This window comes from Leptodactylus fuscus, chromosome 3, assembly GCF_031893055.1.
Source record: "Leptodactylus fuscus isolate aLepFus1 chromosome 3, aLepFus1.hap2, whole genome shotgun sequence".
Classification (NCBI taxonomy): domain Eukaryota; kingdom Metazoa; phylum Chordata; class Amphibia; order Anura; family Leptodactylidae; genus Leptodactylus; species Leptodactylus fuscus.
The window spans coordinates 47159567-47182193 of record NC_134267.1 but is presented as its reverse complement, the minus strand read 5'-3'; the positions used below and the strand labels follow the sequence as shown (position 1 = coordinate 47182193).

General features: G+C 41.4%; 1 protein-coding gene across 1 annotated transcript in view; it reads left to right on the top strand.

Annotated features, from left to right (window-relative positions):
* LOC142196594 (interferon-induced, double-stranded RNA-activated protein kinase-like) overlaps positions 1 to 12373 on the top strand; it is a 37770-nt gene extending 25397 nt beyond the window's left edge. The window contains exons 10-19 of the mRNA XM_075266565.1: positions 2393 to 2448; positions 2719 to 2794; positions 3486 to 3541; positions 4506 to 4637; positions 5485 to 5607; positions 7788 to 7989; positions 9943 to 10086; positions 11174 to 11272; positions 11801 to 11863; positions 12051 to 12373. Coding sequence (XP_075122666.1) covers positions 2393 to 2448; positions 2719 to 2794; positions 3486 to 3541; positions 4506 to 4637; positions 5485 to 5607; positions 7788 to 7989; positions 9943 to 10086; positions 11174 to 11272; positions 11801 to 11863; positions 12051 to 12161 — 1062 coding nt within the window. The 3' untranslated portion in view covers positions 12162 to 12373. The remainder of the gene's footprint in view (positions 1 to 2392; positions 2449 to 2718; positions 2795 to 3485; positions 3542 to 4505; positions 4638 to 5484; positions 5608 to 7787; positions 7990 to 9942; positions 10087 to 11173; positions 11273 to 11800; positions 11864 to 12050) is intronic.
* Positions 12374 to 22627: the final 10254 nt, after the last annotated feature.

The window sequence follows — 22627 nt, the reverse complement described above, 5'->3', positions numbered from 1 at the left end:
CAGTAGCAAGAAATGAGGGTATTTGTATTCCCAATATACTCTTTGAATTCCCAGTCAGACAATGGCACTGTATACCAGTAGTAAAAATTGTGGGTGCACGTAACCCCAATATATTCTTTGAATTACCAGTCAGAAACTGGCACTATATGGCAGTAGCAAGAAATGAGGGTATTTGTATTCCCAATATACTCTTTGAATTCCCAGTCAGACAATGGCACTGTATACCAGTAGTAAAAATTGTGGGTGCACGTAACCCCAATATATTCTTTGAATTCCCAGTCAGACACTGGCACTATATGGCAGTAGCAAGAAATGAGGGTATTTGTATTCCCAATATATTCTTTGAATTCCCAGTCAGACAATGGCACTGTATACCAGTAGTAAAAATTGTGGGTGCACGTAACCCCAATATATTCTTTGAATTACCAGTCAGAAACTGGCACTATATGGCAGTAGCAAGAAATGAGGGTATTTATAACCCCAATATATTCTTTGAATTCCCAGTCAGACAATGGCACTGTATACCAATAGTAAAAATTGTGGGTGCACGTAACCCCAATATATTCTTTGAATTCCCAGTCAGAAACTGGCACTATATGGCAGTAGCAAGAAATGAGGGTATTTGTATTCCCAATATACTCTTTGAATTCCCAGTCAGACAATGGCACTGTATACCAGTAGTAAAAATTGTGGGTGCACGTAACCCCAATATATTCTTTGAATTACCAGTCAGAAACTGGCACTATATGGCAGTAGCAAGAAATGAGGGTATTTGTATTCCCAATATACTCTTTGAATTCCCAGTCAGACAATGGCACTGTATACCAGTAGTAAAAATTGTGGGTGCACGTAACCCCAATATATTCTTTGAATTCCCAGTCAGACACTGGCACTATATGGCAGTAGCAAGAAATGAGGGTATTTGTATTCCCAATATATTCTTTGAATTCCCAGTCAGACAATGGCACTGTATACCAGTAGTAAAAATTGTGGGTGCACGTAACCCCAATATATTCTTTGAATTACCAGTCAGACACTGGCACTATATGGCAGTAGCAAGAAATGAGGGTATTTGTATTCCCAATATATTCTTTGAATTCCCAGTCAGACAATGGCACTGTATACCAGTAGTAAAAATTGTGGGTGCACGTAACCCCAATATATTCTTTGAATTCCCAGTCAGACACTGGCACTATATGGCAGTAGCAAAAAATGAGGGTATTTGTATTCCCAATATATTCTTTGAATTCCCAGTCAGACAATGGCACTGTATACCAGTAGTAAAAATTGTGGGTGCACGTAACCCCAATATATTCTTTGAATTCCCAGTCAGACACTGGCACTATATGGCAGTAGCAAGAAATGAGGGTATTTGTATTCCCAATATATTCTTTGAATTCCCAGTCAGACAATGGCACTGTATACCAGTAGTAAAAATTGTGGGTGCACGTAACCCCAATATATTCTTTGAATTACCAGTCAGAAACTGGCACTATATGGCAGTAGCAAGAAATGAGGGTATTTGTATTCCCAATATATTCTTTGAATTCCCAGTCAGACAATGGCACTGTATACCAGTAGTAAAAATTGTGGGTGTATATAGCCCCAATTCTATTGCTAGGGGACTTGCAGGGTATTTCTGGGGTGAAGGTGGGGGGGCACACCGTTGGAACGGGTATCGGGGTATATATCGGGTATACGGGAATACACTGACAGTGTATTCCATTCAGGATCCTGGGAAAGCTGGGTTGCGGCGATTGAGCCCGTCAGTGCCACGTTACACTGACAAGCTTCTCCCTGGAATTTAGCTCTTACAAGAGCTGTTGGTTGTCTTCTCCTTCCTATCCTAGCCTGTCCCTGCCTACCCAGAATCTAAGACCTAGCTAACTGGACGGAAACCTCCGTCCTCGGTGAATTGCAAGCTCAGAATGACGCGAACCTGGGCGGCGCTGTTCTTTTAAATTAGAGGTCACATGTTTTCGGCAGCCAATGGGTTTTGCCTACTTTTTTCAACGTCACCGGTGTCGTAGTTCCTGTCCCACCTACCCTGCGCTGTTATTGGAGCAAAAAAGGCGCCAGGGAAGGTGGGAGGGGAATCGAGTAATGGCGCACTTTACCACGCGGTGTTCGATTCGATTCGAACATGCCGAACAGCCTAATATCCGATCGAACATGAGTTCGATAGAACACTGTTCGCTCATCTCTAAAGATTAATAATCATTTCTGTGCAGAATCCACACTGACATTTACATCAAATCTGCTATAAATTCATCACATCTGAACATATCCTAACAGCAGAACAGAGCTGCATTGTCTTCTGTTTTGTCATTAGTTACTTGTACTAAAACATACAATGGAATTGAGTTCTTTAACGGTATTGAATTCATTTTAGAACTTGCCAAAAGATTTGCCGGACGATTCAGTAACAGGACAGTCTTCTGTCTCAAGGTAAAAAGCATCAAATAGAAGTTGTGGTTGGGCAAAAAAACATTTTATTAAGTTCATATTATATACAGTGAAGGAAATAATTTTTGATCCCTTGATGATTTTGTAAGTTTGCCCACTGACAAAGACTATAATTTTAAGGGTAGGTTAAGTTTAACAGTGAGAGATAGAATATTAAAAATAAAATCCAGAAAATCACATTGTATCAATTTTATAAAATTATTTGCATTTTTTCAAGGATATCAACTGTGATTTTTTTTTTTTTTTTCACAGTCCTGCTGTCACCAATGGCCACATTAAACCATCGTCAGAAAGCGGATTTCCAAGCACAGGAACCTCTAATTCTGAGGTAACAAGCTTTTCTGATACAGATCTTTATTGCTTTATATTTAGCAGATTGCCTTTGGCTAGCCTTTTTGGAATATATGTATCTCTAGGTTTTTGGTTTTTTTTAAATGTACATGTACAAATATTACTGGAGAATCCATCCTAGTTCTCAATGAAGAGATGGCTTTACGTAGGCGATTTTAGAACTCACTGGAAATGACAAGAACGGAATACCGAATGCAACTGTAAGCGCTGTGCAGTGAAAGCACACAGACCCCATAGATTATAATGGGGTCCATGTGCTGGCTGTGCACTGTCCGCACGAATCATGCAGGCAGGAAAGTAGATTGCGAGCTACTTTTCTGTCCGCATGATCCCTGCGGAGATCTGGCGGCAAGCACACAGTCCCCATTATAGTCTATGGGGTCTGTGTGCTTTCACTGCGCAGCGCTTACAGTTGCGTTTGGTATTCCGTCCAGGAGGGTCCTCATGCGGACTCCCCTGGACAGAATACGACTGCTGATGTGAACGAGGCCTTAACTCCTGTAATGCCACTGACAAGCTGTGGAAAAAACTAAACAGAACAACTTGTTCTAAAAAATTTTTTTTTAAAAAAGCTGAAAATTTTGTAAAAACAGGTATCTATACATACTTACACATGGTTAGTAAGAAAGTAACAGCAATCCTAAATCAATTTATCTACTTGTTCTTAGAGAGATTTTTTTTCATCTTCAACTACATCAAGTGGTGATTCAAGCAAAATAAAAAGGTATTGTTGCAATTGTTTTCTATCTAATATAGTCAAAGATATTTTATGAGTTATGATAACAATTACAATGCACAGTGTGTAAGTCCTGCTTTGTCTTTTAATATGAATTCTCTTATTGGAAGGAGAGAGATAGGCCCATATTAGTACCATTCACATTTAGGCTAAGGCTAAGGACCCACATTGCAGAAACGCAGCTCTTTTTGATGCAGATTTTGCTGCGGTTTGTTTTAGCCAAACCCAGGAGTGAATTGAGCAGAAGGGAGAAGTATAAGAACTCCCCCATTCCTTTTGTAACCATTCGTGTTGCAACAAAATCTGCAACAAAAAAAGCTGCATTTCCACAACGAGGGGCCTCAGTCTAAGGGTCCATTCACACAGAGGAAAGTGGCGCGGATTCTGGCACGATATCTCACGTAAGAATCAGCGTTGAAAATAAGACTCCCAATTACTTCAATGGGTTCCGGTTTCCATGCAGAACCCATTGAAATCAATGGGAGGCTTTTGTCCCATTGATTTCAATGGGTTCTGCATGGAAAACGGAACCCATTGAAGTCAATGGGAGTCTTTTTTTTAGCGCTGATTCTTACGTGAGTTATCGTGCCAGAATCAGCGCCACTTTCCTCCTTGTGAATGGACCCTAAAAGTGATCTTGTCCCATGACTTTGGCAACTTTGCTGTTCAATGTCATTCTATTATTGAGTCTGTCAATCAGCTTGTTGTTGTTTTTTTAAGTTTAATAGGTATCAAAACACAATAAGACAATGGGCTATAATAAGTACAGCACTCGGCTATAGTCAATGGTTCTGTTGAATTGTATGGAGCAGTGTGTGGGCTGTCCCAACTACCGCTGCACTGGATAGGGGGATAACTTTTTAAGATAGGAATACCCCTTTAAGAACATTTTCAAAATGGAATCCATTGTGACCATTTGTAACCAAGAAGTATTTGATGCTTATATTTTTAGTAGCTCTGGTCCGATGGCAGGTTTTGACAACATTTCCAAACTTGGTAAAGGATCCTATGGTCATGTGGTACAAGCAAGGAAAATACTCGAGGACAAGTTCTATGCTGTGAAAAAAGTGAATTTGCGGAACAGGTAAATATCTTACGATATAATAAATATCAACTTGAAATCTTAAGTGAAAATATGTATAGATGGGAATAACGTGAATCCACCTCTACAAGAAAGCCTCCCCTTTATCTAGTCCAGACAGATTTTCAGTTCCCTTAAAGGGGCTCTATCAGCAAAATCATGCTGACAGAGCCGCACATATGTGTGAATAGCCTTTAAAAAGGCTATTCAGGCACCGTAAATGTTATATTAAACTACCCCCCCCCCCCCATTTTAAAATAAAACCCTAAAACAGAATGTGATAAACTTACCGAACGTGCACGCTGGGCGGGCATTCAGGGTGCGCCGTCTTCTTCATCCACGCCTCCTCTTCCTCCGATGTCCTCGGGTCCCGTCCTCCTCCGGCGCTTGCGAACTGACATTGCTTAAAAAAATGGCCTGGGCGCATGCGCAGTAGCCGTAGTAGAAGCCGCGTGCTACTGTGCATGCGCCCAGGCCATTTTTTTTAAGCAATGTCAGTTCGCGAGCGCCAGAGGAGGACGGGACCCGAGGACATCGCAGGAAGAAGAGGCGTGGATGAAGAAGACGGCGAACCCTGAATGCCCGCCCAGATTGCACGTTCGGTAAGTAGATAACATTCTTTTTTAGGGTTTTATTTTAAAACGGGGGGGGGGGGGGGGGGGGTAGTTTAATATAACATTTACGGTGCCTGAATAGCCTTTTTAAAGGCTATTCATGCATATGTGGGACTCTATCAGCATGATTTTGCTGATAGAGCCCCTTTAAATTATATATACATACTCATTTAACATTGTTCCATATGCATTTTGTTGTACAATAACACGATAAATCTGTATTTATTTTAATAAAGTAAGGACCAAGAAGAAGTAAAAGCCTTAGCGCGCCTTGAAAATCAACATATTGTACGTTACTTCTATTCCTGGTTGGGACAGGATGAGTTTCCTGACAGCAGTGACAGCAGTAGTAGTTCAAGGTAATTATTTGGTAAAAGATGTTTGGTTTGTTTGTTTTTTCTGCCAGAAAAGTAATTTTTTACTTTATTTACTCCAATATTTATATGCCATACAATAGTATTCCAGTACACAGGGGAGAAGTTACAGGGTCTGAGAGCTGCGGCCTCTATCACTAACAAGAATGAGGGTCTCTTAAACTCGTGTATTAATGTATAGGTCCATTCATTTCCAATGCATTTCCCATAATCCCAAAGAGAAGAATGCATGCTTGACCTGCCGCTTCATTCGGATTGGGTAATGGACCTGTTATCATAATTGGTGAGGGTCCTGTGGATCATATTTATCATGATGTTTCCCTGTGATTTGTGATAAACTCACATTATTACTATAACTTGCATACAAATGCAAAGTTGTGCATGATTTTACCACAACTTGTTGTCATTATTCCTTCACCTTTAGTATCTGGAACCAAAGTTTCAGCAAAAACATAAAATATAAATTATACACAGAGCCGGAGAGATGCCAGTACGGAGCACCAGAGGGTCAGGCAAAAGAGCGGTCAGGTACAGGTATAAGGTCTGGGACTGGCAGCAAGTGTGCAAGGTCATCAACAGGCAAAGGTCAGGATAGGCAGTGCATCTTTCAAGGTCAGAGACAGGCCAGGATCATACAAAGAAGGTCAGCAGAACAAGGTCAGGATTGGCAAGGTCTAGTCATGTGGTGAATCAGTCAGGATGCAGTAACAGAATAGATTACCAGGAACGAGCATGCTTGGTATATATATATTACTCAGGCACTATGTCAGGGGCTGAGCAGACTTATTTAGAAAAAGACAGGCACAGATCAACCTGGGATTCTTTCGAGAGCACCTTTCACCACCTCCAGTTCTTAGCCTCTGTTAATAGGTTCTACACCATTGATCCCAGTGCAGTTGGAATCTTTTCTCTGGACCCTTTCACTGGACTTGTTGTAGGTGATGAAAGGTCCTCTTTAAGTGCACCCTTAAAGGGGTATTCCCACCTCACATACTCAGCAGTCTTCACTCTTGTAAAATCTTCTTTCTTCCTGGTTTCTTGCATCATTTGGTGGAGGGGGTTTCACAGGCAACCTGCTGTTTAGCTCCGCCCACCCACATTGGACTATGAAGTACAGGCAGCAGCAACTCCATTCTGTGTTACATACAGAGACTGCCTGTCTCTGCCATAATGAGCACAATTGTATTAGCTAGCCTGATAACTGGGAGAACAGAAGAAATGAAAGCAGCTCCTCTCCCCTATCTGATAGCAGGAACCTAGGTCACGTGGTGTAGACACAGGAATAGCTAGATACACAGGCTCGCTCCCTGCACTTAGCCCCTCCTCCCTCCCCCTGAGAGCAGCAGATACATCATTTGACTCAGGAGCAGCTAGGTCAGGGCTGTGGCCACAAAGAATTGAATAAAGTAAGATAGTGGACAAACAAAGCAGTTTTGCTGAAGCAGTGTATTTAGGAAAAGTCTTACATTCACATTAACCAGCAGTATAGATAGGATCCTTGAGATGGGACAACCCCTTTAAGTCTGGCCCTAACAAAGAAGCTATACAGAGGGACCAGAACGACCAGAACGAGACGGGATGCCTATGCTAACGGGTGGTTTGAACCACAAATGACTGTTGCAAACAGTAATGTGTTGAGCTATAGGGAAACCACGAGCACTGTACTATGTACTATGACTGTTTACCTGCTTCCTGATCTTGGATCTGTTTCTCATACCTGATCCTGTGCCGCCTGCCCTGAACTCTGCATGTTTATCACAGTTTCTGACTTCTGCTTAGATTACTGTTACAAAAGAGCTATGTCCTTCCTGACCTTGGTTTATCCCATTGAAAACTCTCTTGCCTGATCCTTCAGGGCTATACACCGGCCTGGGGCAGCTTCACCTGTACCACGACTATCCCTAGAGGTAGCAGCCTGGTGGTTCTAAGTAGCAAAGACAAGATCCTTGTACAGGGGTTAAAGGGTTAAAACTAGTGGATCACTTAGGCTATGCCCTCAATAGCCCAAAGACAAACAGGTTTGTGAGACAGTGGGTCCACACCAGCTGCATGTCCCATAGTCTAAAGACTAGTAACATATACTTACAATATACTCTCATATGGAAAACAAAAGCTCGCGTTCCACCTTCATCTACACAAACAGAATTCTTTATGGTGTGTTGCAGTGGCTTTAGTAGAAGAACTGGGATTTACCTTTATATTCTAATGGAACTGTGCGAAAAAGGGAGCTTGAAAAAATGGATCACAGAGAGGAACTTTGGAAAAAACCCTAAAGTTAACAAACCAGAGAGTTTGGAGATCTTTCGGCAGATTATTGAAGGAGTAAGATACCTCCATTCCCAAAGATTTATCCACAGAGATTTGAAGGTAAATCAGATTAATTTAGCCATATTACAATGTATTTTTCATACATATTGTTATAATTATATGAAAATACAAGCATGATATTAAAATAAGGACGTTCTACAGTGAACATCACGTCAAGGTTGTCAGAAAGGGTTTTTTTTTTTTTGTTAACATGTCTGCTGTTTTGTTACCATGTAGATCCATAGCTCTGCAAAGAACCTGTAAAAACAGTGGCATACTTCTAATGTGGGTAGACCACGTGGTAACTATGGGTCCTATGCAGAAGGAGGGCATGGCCATAGCTGAATCATCCCGCCAACAATCATATGGGGCATGCTATCCAGGACTGCAGGACTTACATCAGCACCTGGAATTAACTGATTTCCTCCAATGTATACAGGAGTCTTCTGCACTGAGTGTTCACTTTCCTGTTAGTTAAGATCCTTTCTGTACCGGGCCAATTTCCCTGATTCAGGGCGGACAGCATTTCGTCTTTTTTTTTGTAATTGCAGTTTTGCACTGTCCTTGCCTTCTCTGTAGGAGCTCCGGCTGTAGTTACAGTTGGCTCCCCCATTCTGCAGCATGTCCTTGCAGAGAGTGGACCGTCCTAGATGTGTATAGTCTATGGGTCCAGAACGTAACCAGAGGTTATTTGTCAAGACCTTGATCCGTTTTATGTCTTTGATTTTATACTCTACAATTTTGAGTATGTGCAAAAAGATGCTGTGTAAGTGCTTCTCTGACTCTCTATATGACACTATATGACAATGTTTATGTACAAACATTGCACAGTAGGACTTCTTTTATATGGACACAGTATTATGCCCCCTTATTGTAGCCTCTACATTATAATATCCTCCTTAGTATGACCTCTACTCCATAATGTTCCCTCATTTTGGGCCCCAGAGTAAAATTCCCCCCCCCCCTCCTTATGGTCCTTACACCATAATGCCCCCCTTATTGTCACCCCCACAGCATACTGCCCCCTTATTGTGGCTTGTATACTGTAATGTTTCCCTCCATGTTGCCCCTACAGTATAATGTTCCCCTTATTGCAACCTCTACAGTATAATGTGCCCCTCATAGGGCCTCTCACAGTTTAATGTGTAGGGGCTCCTCATTGGAGCCCCTACAGTATAATATCACCACAGATCTAATATCCTAAGGATAGGCCATCGACTGTAGAAAGTGGATAGCCCCTTTCATTTTAGATGTTTTGAGACAATAGAAAAATTGTTGAATATGTGGGCATATCCTTTAAATATGTTTAACATTCTAAGTCACTAAATACATTGGTGAGGTGTGATGAACATGGGCATGATATATGGGTATATATATATATGATATATGGGTCAGATCCATTTCCCTAGTACCTAAACCCATTAGCTCCCGCTCAGAGACTTGAATATATCTTTCACAACATATCATATATAATATACTAGAGAGGATTATATTTCCAAAAATACTAATAAGTACAAATAATAAAAATATGAATGATTTTCAGTTTGGCTTCTTTTTGATCTTGATTAGAGATAAGCGGGTACTGTTCGGATCAGCCGATCCGAACAGCACGCTCGCATAGAAATGAATGGACGTAGCCGGCACGCGGGGGGTTAAGCGGCCGGCTGCCGTCAAAGCGGAAGTACCAGGTGCATCCACTCATTTCTATGGATCGTGCTGTTCGGATCGGCTGATCCGAACAGTACTCGCTCATCTCTAATCTTGATCCATAGCCTTAGAAATGTGTCCATTGTGCTAGTACATGCCAGTTACACTCACTCACAAGACAACCTGCATGGATTGCATGAGGATCTCACTTCAATCCAGTGCTATTACCGAGTTATTGTTCCATGTATAACTGGTGTCATTGAGCACGGAGCAGGTACATCTGTTGTGTTATGATCTTAGCATTGTTTAACACATGTAAGACATGATAAGGTCCCTTCCAAAGTAATAAATATCCTTATGTTACAGCCTGCAAATATATTATTTACTAAAGACATGGTAGTGAAAATAGGAGATTTTGGCCTGGTGACTCATATAACTAGTGAAGAAGAGAGTCAAGCAGTTGAGCGAACCCGTGGAACTGGTACACCGTCCTACATGGCTCCAGAACAGGTGATTATTCTCTATGTACCATCAAATGATCGTTCTGCTTATTTGGGATTCACTTGTACGTCAGTGTTATTCTAATTTTTTTAATATACTAGAGAGGGTGAGTTTAGCCATATTATTAATTTATGGTTTTATTATCCATTGTCATAATCTGTCCTTTGTTATAGGGCCCACATACTCACAGTCCTGTGTAGTAGAATTAGGCTGGGTTCACACTACCGTTGATGTCCGCCCCAGAGTTTTCAGCATAAACCCCGGGGAAACTGGACAGGGGACGGCTTGCCGATGGTCATCTCTAAAACCTAATCATTTGAATAGGTTTTTAAAGGTGACCGCTGGGGTCCATATGTGACCTCTCTGTTTTTTTTGCATGGACACAAGGACTGGGCGGACAGCAACGGAAGTGTGAACCCAGCCTTACAGTAATTGAAGGGAACCCTAAACCTCATGCTACTGGAGTTTAAGATCCCAGTCCTGTCCGTGGCTCTGTTCAGGAGTATTTTACGTTTACTATGCATGTGAGGTGAAGTATAGGTGTATTGTCTTTGGCTTTAGCTGCACACCTTGTTAATATGTAGGAAGCTGAGAACATTGGTAATTTCCAGTAGAAATGGTTGTAAAACGACAAGATTGAAAGCTTATTCACACGACCACAAAAAATGGCCATGTAATGGTCGTCTTATCAATGTCCGTCACACATCCATTTTGAGAACACATTGTATTTATTATCTTTATTCACATTGTTCATGGCAGTCAAAAAAACTGATATGTACTATCTTTGTCTATGTAAACGGACATAGTCGCATGTGAATAGACCCATTGAAATTCATGTGTTCGATGGACATTATTTAGTGCCATAGGAATAATGGCTGTCCATTCTCTTGCACCGACACACACAGCCATTTGTGACAGACATTATGTCCATGAAAAACGGCACTGCTGTGTGCAAGAGGCCTAAGAAAATTAGGATGTGGTGAGAAACTATAAAACATGACCTGTAGATCTTCATACGTTTACCATTCAGGCACAGAATACGTTTGTATATCTGGTCACATTGTTAATTACTATTTGATGTTTTGTTTTTCCACAGGAATATAACAAGTATGAGAATGAAGTTGACATTTACGCATTAGGATTAATACTATTTGAACTTTTATGGATATTTTACTCGGAACATGAGAAAGATAAAGTAGGTGTTGATTTGTTATTCCAAGTGTTGGGATCTTTGTCCTAATATAAGTCTTAGTGCTTGGTTGAAAGCACCTGCCCTTCCTTCAGGTGGATTCTGCAGCTGATTCAGCCACGGACGTCCGCCTCGCGACACCTCCCTCCCAACTAGGCCCATTCATTTGGGCCTAATCCGGAGCGGAATCCCGCGACTGGATGCCGGTGCACTGCTAGCCGTTTTTTGGACCGGAATCTGAGGCAATCTCTGCATCAAATTCCAGTCCAAAAAACTCCTGTGTGAACTTACCCTAAAAAGACAGATTCGGTATCCGCTGTGTAACCGCTTGGAATCCTTTTTGTACCAAACCATTTTTTATTTTGAAACGGTTTGCAAATGGAAAGATACCAGACGCGAGTGTGAACGAAGCATAAGGCAGCTTTATTCCAAAAGAGACCTTGAATTACCACTATTAAATTATGTTTTATTGGTTCTATGAGAAGTTTATTCAGTTAGTTCTGACAATGTTTTTCTTCCTTTTCTGTTCTTAAGCATTGGAAATCTGTTCGGAAATGTGAATTTCCCAGTGGGTTTGAAGAGCTGCATCCATTGGAGGTAAATAGTTATTAGACTATAGTCACACATGGAAATCTACAAGACACTGTATGTGAATATTGAAATCAACAGCACTTTCTATCTAATGCAGATTTCACTCTGCAGTGCGTTTCACCTCTATACCTTTGTATCTTTATTTTTTGTCATTTCTCACCTTTTTTTTGGTCAATTTTGTTTTTTTTCACAGAAATATGAGATCTGCAAAATGTTGTCACGAGATCCTAAGAAACGGCCAACCGCTGAAGACTTATCCAAATCTTTTCAGAAGATTGAAACACTTGATTCTCAAACCCACTAAGCATACTGTTACATCAAAGCATTCATCGGAACTGTATTGTATATCAGCTTAGTATGTTACCATATGTAATGGCAACATATTTCAGCTACACGTCTGTACTCCTACAGTAGTGCTCCATGTGGCCAATAAGAGCAATGAACCATACGTCAGACTCATGTACACATCTCACATTTATGTAAATAGCAAAACACAAGCTGGGGGACATTGCTCTGATATCCAGTTAATAAAGTATTTTTAAATGTAAATTTTTATTTCAATGGGTGCTTCAATTGTGAATGCATTGGTGATGGGCAGGAATGCTCCTAATCGGCAGGGACTCCCAAGCCATGGAACCCGCTGCAAATTCCTACATGTGAACGTAACCTCACAGTTTCATCCCATCCACATGCTACGTAAGAAATTGCAGCTCTCTTTGCACTGCAGGCTTTAAATCCTTAGCATGTCAATTATTACTACAGGTTTCACCTATGGATTTCAATGCAATGCAAAGATTGAAAGCAACAGACGGACAGCAGGGGAAGTGTCCAAACAGTGTTCACACTGTGCGTGTATTCTGACCTCAACGCGGTCTCATGTGGCTCACCCTAAACTGTTAATACTATCTGTAATACAACCTAAGTAACGTGTAGAGCGACGCTGGACGGGGCTGGAAGAGGTAGACGCTCAGCCCATGCTTCCCCCTGGGCCCAAGGGGTAGAGCGTCGCCAGACAGGGCTGGAGAAATCAAGCGCCCTTCCCCAGCACTCCCTTTGCCCAAGTGGTAGAGCGACGCCGGACGGTGCTGTAGGAGGCATGCGCCCGGCCCTGGCTCACCCCTGGGTCCAAGGGGTAGAGCGACTCTGGACGGGGCTGGAGGAGGAAACCGCTCGGCCCCAGTTCACCCATAGACCCGAGGGGTAGAGTGATTCTGGATGGGGCTAGAGATGGCAGGCACCCGGCCACGACTCCCCACCTGGCCCAAGGGGTAGAGAGACTCTGGATGGGGCTGGAGAAGGCAGGCACCTGGCTTCCCCTTGGGCCAAGGGGTAGAGCGACGCCAGATGGGGCTGATGTCGGCACTGCCTAAATGCTTCGATCAGGAACTGTATCTTGTCAATTCCTATGCCCCCAATGAGCCCCTGCTTGCCTTTTTGCATGAGTTGAGTGATTTGCTAGAATGGTTAGCTTCTTCTACGATAATTTAGGGTGGAGATTTTAATTTCACTTTTAATGCAGTACTGGACCGCTCTTGCCCCTTTGTTGATAAACTCTTCTCTATGGCCAAGGCCTATATGGAGATCCCTTTGGTTCCTCAATATTGCAGATGCTTGTGGTGAATTTAACCCTTTCATGTCTCTGTCAATTTTTGCATTTCCATTTTTCTCTCTCCCCATTCGAAGAGACATAATTTTTCTTTTTTCGGTTCACATGACGGCTTATTGTTTGCAGGAGAAATACTTTGTAATGACACCATTCAATATCCTGTACAATGCATCTGCGCCAATCTCTTAGGGGTTTAATTTGCATGGCATTCACTATGTGGTAAAAATGATGTTACTTGTTTTCTGTAGGTCAGTGCGATCACGGCAATACCAAAATGTAATATACCTGTGCAAAGCCGGGCCCTCCTGCTAGTAAAGATAGATAGATAGATAGATAGATAGATAGATAGATAGATAGATAGATAGATAGATAGATAGATAGATTTATTTTATTCTTTTAAAAATTTTGTTTTATTTTTTACTTTACACCCCCTAGGCGGTCTGATCGCTCACACTGTTCACTGCAATACTAATATATTGCAGTGAATAGTAAAATACATTGCCTTCTATTACTCACTGCCTCTGTAACACATGTAATATAAGGGATATAATGACAAGCCTAGGAGCTATTAGCTGCAGGTCCTGGCTGTATTGGAGCTGATTGTGAGGTGGATTCCACCACAAAATCCACTCATTGAGCACAGTTCTGACAAGTGAGTTGATACTTCTGGTGCGGATCTTTAAATGACAAAATTCTTGGACTACATGTTCATGTATTACTGACTTCAGTTATAAACGTGAGGTTCTTAGCGCACAATTTGGGTATTGTGCGAGCCCATCTGCCACGTCACGGCGACCTCATTCAGATGGGTCCCTACACTAAGACTTTATTTGTAAAATAAATGCTACCACCCAATCTATAGACTAGACCCCAGAGATCAAATTCTTAAAAACTACACTGTAACAGTGAATCTTTAAGACGTTTATCTCTTGCCCTATATGTAAAGTGTTAGTGTAGGGACCCATCCTAATAAGACCACTAAGGTGGTTGATGGGCTGAAACATGTCATGCAAAAAATTTACTATTACATGACAATGGCTAATACATAATAATATACTATAGTATACTAGTAATATAACATGCTATGATGGATATATATTTTAATATATTGAAATAAAAGTGTTTAAATGGCTAAATTGATACATAATTGGCACAACTTAAAGATAAAAGCTCTAAATATACAGTATTTCATGATATTAAATGTATAAATAAGGTACACACCTTACTGAATCTGAATATGGACAAACAATATGGAACGGGAAGCAGCACTCCAAGGAATTATTAATAATAGAGATGAGCGAGTACTGTTAAGATCAGCCGATCCAAACAGCACGCACGCATTGAAATGAGTGGACGTAGCCGGCACGCGGGAGGTTAAGTGGCCGGCGTCAAAGCGGAAGTACCAGGTAATTCCATTCATTTCTATGGTGCGTGCTGTTCGGATCGGCTGATCCAAACAGTACTCGCTCATCTCTAATTAATAAGTCTATAGTAGGTTCATTTTCCCATTATCTGTTGCCACTTTTTTTCATCTATAGATATTCATATATATATATATATATATATATATATATATATATACACATCATTGTAAAGATTTTATTTTGTCTATATATACTACTTTTCTGTAAATATATATGCCTATTACAGAAGTGGACAATATATATATAGAGAACAAATACCTGACACATATTGTATATTAATATAAATGAAATAAGTTTAACTATGGACATGTTATATATAGTTAGCTCAAAAAACTATATATACCATTTACATGGATATTACTAGGTATTATAGTATTAAAGTCATATTACCCCATCTCTCCTTTTGCACCTCCTTTCCTGTCTTTTTACCATTACTCTTCTCTCCAATTACCACTCCTCTCTTGCTCCTTTACTCTTCTCTCATCTCCTCCTATCTCTCTTCTCCACTCCTCCCCTATTCCTACATCTCCTCTCCTCTTCCCCTCCTCTCCTCCTACACCTCTTACCCCTCCTCTGCTCCTGTTATCTTTTCCTATCTCTGCTGCCTTCCTTAGCTCCTCTCCGCCTACTCATCTTTTATCCTCCTTCCCCTCACCTCTCCAGACCTTTCTCTGATCTACCTCTCCTACTGCTTCTTCTCCTCATACTACACCTTGTCAACTAGCCCTCCTCTGCACCACATTTTCCTCTTTTCCTACCACTGCTCTCTACTCCTCCTACCTATCGTCTCTGAATACTTATCTCCTCTCGCACATCCTATCCTCACACCTCCTCTCCTTACCTATGCTTACTGTCCTTAAACCTCTCTTTTCCTCATTCCACTCCTCTCGTTTTTTTTCCATTGCTCCTTATCCTGCTCTTCTCCTTCTGCTCTTCTCCTCTCATCTCTTCCTACTTCTCCATTTCTCCTATACCTCCTCTTCTCCTACCCCTACTTTCCTCCAACTTCTTATTTTCTATCCTTTTACCCTTTCTCTCCTACTATAGCTACTTTCCTTTTCTGATACCCCAACTATCCTCTCTTTTTTCTCATCCCTCCTCTCTTTTACTACCCCTTTTTCTCCTCTCCTTTTCTCTAAAACATCAACTCCTTTCTTCCTACGCCTCCTCTCCTCTTACCCCTCCATGACACTTCTCTTTCCCCCCTCTCTCCTTACCTCTCATCTAAACCCACTCCTCCAACTTCTTTTCTTCACCCATTTTCTAGAATAGCTTTTCTCCGATCCTCACCACACTGCTCCTCACAGCTTCTTCCCCTCTCCTTTTCTCTCTATTCATCCTTCCCCATCTCACTTCTGTTCTCCCATCCATCCTTTTCTTTCCATTCCTAACCTCCTACCCCTCCTCTTCTCTTTCCATTGACTTCTCCATGCCTTTCTCCACTCTTGTCCTTCCACTTCCTCTCCTGATACCACACCTATTAAACTAGCTCTCCTCTCCTCCTACTCCTTCTCTCCTCTCCTCATACCTCTCCTCCAGAATTACCAACCATCTATCTAAGCAAACACTATACTCATAAATACTATCTGTATAGATACAAAGTTTAACTATAGACATGTTATGTAAAGTTAACTCAAAAACCTGTATATACTGTTTACATGGATATTACTAGGTATTATAGTATTAAAGTCATATTACCCCATCTCTCCTTTTGCACCTCCTTTCCTGTCTTTTTACCATTACTCTTCTCTCCAATCACCACTCCTCTCTTGCACCATTACTTTTACTCTCATCTCCTCCTATCTCTCCTCTTCACTCCTCCCCTATTCCTACATTTCCTCTTCTCTTCCCCTCCTCTCCTCCTACACCTCTTACCCCTCCTCTGCTCCTGTCATCTTTTCCTCTCTGCTCGCCTTCCTTAGCTCCTCTCCGCCTACCCATCTTTTATCCTGCTTCCCCTCACCTCTCCAGACCTTTCTCTGATCTACCTCTCCTACTGCTTCTTCTCCTCATACTACACCTTGTCAACTAGCTCTCCTCCACACCACATTTTCCTCTTTTCCTACCACTGTTCTCCACTCCTCCTACCTATCTTCTCTGAATACTTATCTCCTCTCACACATCCAATCCTCACACCTCCTCTCCTTACCTATGCTTACTCTCCTTAAACTTCTCTTTTCCTCATTCCACTCCTCTCGTTTTTTTCCATTGCTACTTATCCTGCTCTTCTCCTCTCATCTCTTCCTACTTCTCCATTTCTCATATACCTCCTCTTCTCCTACCTCTACTTTCCTCCAACTTCTCATTTTCTATCCTTTTACCCTTTCTCTCCTACTATAGCTACTTTCCTTTTCTGCTACCCCAACTATCCTCTCTTTTTTCTCATCCCTCCTCTCTTTTACTACCCCTTTTTTCTCCTCTCCTTTTCTCTAAAACATCAACTCCTTTCTTCCTACGCCTCCTCTCCTCTTACCCCTCCATGACACTTCTCTCCCCCCCTCTCTCGTTACCTCTCATCAAAACCCACTCCTCCAACTTCTTTTCTTCACCCATTTTCTAGAATAGCTTCTCTCCGATCCTCACCACACTGCTCCTTACAGCTTCTTCCCCTCTCCTTTTCTCTCTATTCATCCTTCCCCACCTCACTTCTGTTCTCCCATCCATCCTTTTCTTTCCATTCCTGACCTCCTACCCCTCCTCTTCTCTTTCCATTGACGTCTCTATGCCTTTCTCCACTCTTCTTGTCCTACCACTTCCTTTCCTGATACCACACCTCTTAAACTAGCTCTCCTCTCCTCCTGCTCCTTCTCTCCTCACACCTCTCCTCCAGAATTACTAACCATCTATCTAAGCAAACATTATACTCATAAATACTATCTGTATAGATACAAAGTTAACTTTTCTAAGATCCAAACAACTAAACCAAACAAAACTATCAGTGTCTGACATATAGTGACAATATTGCAAAATCTGATAGCTACCTAAATTGGTTTGCTACGTCCCTAAGTCTGAACTTGAGGATAGTCTGCAGTACCATACAGGGCAAATATGTCAATTCTCCAATAACTGAATTAAAATACAAATTATATACACATATGCATGCTGCTGTTTATAGAGAGAATCATAGTTGGCACTTTGTCAATTCTGCAATATAAGTATAAATATATGCAATCACAGGTGGCTTGCACTAGCACAATCCACCTGCAGTGCTGTACCTCACTACTCTGTTCCCTCCTGCCCTACTACTGCTCCCTCTGGTGCCAAATTCAAATGGGCAAAATCACAGAATTATTCACGGCTTGAACAGGGCCAATTATATAGTGATATATTATTCCTCCTCTGTGGCACCAAGATTTTTTTGTCTTTTTGCCTATAGGCAGAAGAAAATGAGTCGTAGTGCAGGAGAGAGGCAGACACAGCCTGGCAATTCATTTGCATTGAGAGGCAGCTTATGCTAAGGTTTCTGGCATATTGCTGGCGAAATATTGTGCCAGACTTAATTTTAAAAACTGAATCTATAACTACATTTACACTTACACATACTGACAACAGAGATACTTAAGTGATACAACATGAAAATATTTATAAATATATATATAGCTTACATTAGTACTAAATTTATCTTGCGATTATTTGCCAGGTTCACCAAGCAGTTTCAGTCGATAGCACAGCTGCAGTTATTATACTCTGGGGTCTGAAGAGACCCCAGAATATAAAAAGGTAAGGTCCAGAGGAGGTGCATAAACATAGCAAACAGTGTGACTCACCTTTCCTGGGCTTAGAGGAGATGTATAAACTTATTACTCACCTCTCTTGGTCTCTCACTGTGCTCCGGACACCGTCATGGAGCCCACAAGAGATTGAATGAGACTGTTAGTTATATTTACACACCTCACCTGGACCTTTGCCTATTATTCTCTGAGGACAGAATAGACCACAGAGTATAATAATAGTATGTGGGTGAAGATCTCCCAAAATTAAAATTTTTGGAAGCTCAACAATGAACTCATGCCATTTCAAATAGCTTGGTAATCCCTAATGTGTGTATATATATATATATATATATATATATATATATGTATTCAAATATAACATATACACCTTACACATGATATAGATAGACATACCTGCTATGATCACGGACATCATCCACACAGACATACATGGTACCTTAAATTCCTCCAACAAATTCGTTTTCCTTTGTCGTGCAGAGAAACAAGGATAAAACCATGTCAGCTACAAACAAGGTATGATAGGAGTAATATATAACATACATACATTGTGTATCGACAGAGGTTGAACATTCACAATAATTTCCTCTGCTAGACTCAGGGACCTCACCCCTTCACTATACTTCATTATTGGCAAAATAAAAAGTAATATAATAAGTTATTTATAAAATGACCATTTATATTAGGGACAGGTGTATCAGGTACCAGGTATGATCAATTATTTGTACCAAACAGAAGATTTTCTGCACAATATAAGTCACTAGCCCAATAGCTATATACATTGCTGCTTTTGTATTAGATCAGAAGGGTATTAACCAAGTGTACACAGTGCTAATAGTGGTAAGCGCCTGTTCACATTACTCATGTGGCATCTGTATCACTTACATGTCTGTAAATACTGCTGCCATGTTTCTCCAAAAATAAGATCTACCCCAAAAATAAGCCCTAGTATGATTGTTCAGGAGTGTTGGAGCAATCCTGAAATATAAGCCCTACTCCGAAAATAAGCCCTAGCTTCAGTTCATTAAAAAAAAACATACAGTAGACCCTTCATCAATGGAAGCAGACACACCAAAAATAATTGCACCCCCAATAGAATCAAACATTAACTTAAGGGAGCTATCTGCACAAGCTGGCACTAGTGAGACAGTTCTCCACCACAATAAGGGCTAGTTCACACATAGGCAAAGCGGCGGATTTTGACAGCGGATTTCGCTTCAAAATCCGCCCCTTTACAATGGTGGTCTATGTAGACCACCGGGCGTTTTTTTTTCCGCTAGCGGCGGGCTGCCGCTAGCGGAGAAAAGAAACGACATGCCCTTTCTTCAGGCAGAAGCCGCGCGGCTTCCGCCCCCGGCAGCTCCCTCCTATGTCGGCTCATTCATTTGAGCCGACAGCGGAGGGGAAAGCCGCGACCGCGATGGTCGCGGCAGGCGGGTTTTGACAAGAGAGAGACGCGGCTCGCCGCGTCTCTCTCGGTGTCAAAACCCGCGCGGGCAGTTCACGTGTGAACTGACCCTAAGGGTTGATCTAGGTAGTGCTCGTTTCTGACACACAGATTGGGCATGACTACATTGTGGCTGCCTCCTGTCACTAGGGGGAGCCAGCTGCTACACTTGGTTGCAGTAGAACACTGCTGCAATGGCAAAGGAGCTGAGACAGGAGTGACACAGATCTGTGTGTGAGAGCCCATCCACCATTAGCACTTGCCAACTCTAAATTGTTTTGGGTCTAAGGGGTCTGGTGATTGTTGTTCATGGAAAAAATAACACATCCCCTGAAATTAAGCTTTAACCCACCTCTCAGAGAAAAAAATTAATAATATAAGACCCTGTGTTATTTTCGGAGAAACATGGTAATATATACATCTAGCAGCTAGTGCATGTAACTTCATGCCTGACACGTGCATATATCACCCATAGGCCACCGTGGTAGAAATAAACATTACACAGTGTACATATTACCTGCACTTCCCACACAGTGAAAATAATCCTAGTGTCTGTAAACTGACTACAAGTATACGGCAGCCATGCTCTTGGTATCTGTCAGCCTGCAGATCTATTTTGCTTATGTGCTGGGAATGATTTTTACTCTGTGTATTCAATGGAGAGAAATGGATGAGAATAGACAACAGGACGGACGTCGTTGGTTTCTCACTGTTATAACTATGTAGTATAGCAGAGCTGACTGCGCTCTTCTGTCTGCCCCATAACACCCCAACCCTGACTGAGCGGAGAGAACTGAGGACAACTGAAGCCATCGGACACAGGAAGAAATCTTATTATAAATGATTAGAGACATTAATGGAAATGTTTCCTATTTGTTATATAAATGATGGGGCAGAATAGAGAGAAGCTCATGTGAACAGAGACTAATACTGGTCCTTTACATAACAGTCGCCCCCTAGCTGTTACCTGTAATACAGTCCGTGTAATGATCGGTCTTAAGATCTTCAGTATTAGGATTAGATCCCGGTCACTTACCAAACACATCGCCACAAAGTCCATGGCGGCTGCAGAGAGGAATCATAGACCGGCGTCTTCTCTCATCCGCCAACTGACTGCAGCCAACTGATTTTTCAAATTCCTATCCAGCAATCCTATTGGTTGTAAGAGGATGCAGTTGCCATGGCGACAAATACAGCTAATTTAACCCCTTAAGTACCAATACTGTTTTAGCATTAAGGCCTGTTTTTCTATAGCATTGCTGTGTATGGACTTATTGTTATTGGTCTCACTGCTTTGGTAACATAATAGCACATCTCATAAAAAATTGTTTTTTAGATCAGTAAATTCTAAGAGCCATATGTTTTTTTTTCTTTGCCATTGATGTAGCCATATCAAGGCTTGTTATGGTCAGACAAGTTATATTATTTAAGATAACTATTTAGAGGTAGATGTAAAATATATCATTAATTAGCTTTTATTTAGGGGGGTGAAGAGAGGGGGAGTTTAGCAATTTCTCTATTTTCTGAAAATGTGCATATAACATATTAACTTTCTTATTTTGTTCGTGATGAGGATAGATTTATTTTTTACCAAAGCCGCTACCTCTCCATTTACATTGGACATAGCACCAGGCAGGATGGGTTGGGGTTGCAGGACCCTATTTGAGAGAAAATTGATTTTCTTTCCTGCTACAACATTAAAGGGGTATTCCCATGACGCTTGTTCACTAACCTGCAAGCTGTTGTGCTCTCTTCACTTCCTGCTTTTCTCAGCACATAGGTGGGCGGGGTTTCACTTGCACGGGATTGGTTGTAAATGAATTACCACAGTGTGAAGCTGATGTAGCAGAGCTGGATTTGAGTCAGTTTGCATTACATACAGAGGTAACGGACTCCCTATCTCAGCCCTTATCAGCCAAATTCAATTAAACCGACTGATAAGAGCTCAGAAATCCCAGAGCTCTCACCTCCCCTATCTGAGATGCTCTGCCACTTATCAGACACAAACAGCTCAGAGCTGCTCCCAGCCCCTCCCTCCCCCCTGAGAGCAGGCAGATACATCACTTGACAAATGAAACGGAATGTAAACAATTAAGTGAATAAATTAAGATAGCGGCCAAACAAAGCAGTTTTGATAAAGCAATGTATTTAGGAAAAGTCTTAAATCCACATAAACCAGCAGTATAGATAGGATCCTTGTGATGGGACAACTCCTTTAAGATGCCATGTCTCTTTGCAGTCCACTTTCCGGGCTTATTGTTGGGGGAGGCGTGGTCTATTCTTAAGTCGTTTTCTATTGGCTGAACTTATTTTCTATTGTTAGATGGAGTTTTCTTTCAGGTCCGCTTCTATGGGCGTGTCTATTAAGGGTTTACTTGTCTCTAATTGGTAGACATTTTTCCTTATACATCTTATGCTCGGAGATGTGTTCTTAGTTGAAGGGTATATAAAGTCATTTCAGATGCATATGTACTACCCTTTTAATCCCATTCGGCACTACATCTAAGAATTAAGATTGTCATAACGTCATATTTTTTTGTAGTCAACCTTCTAGGATGTCTT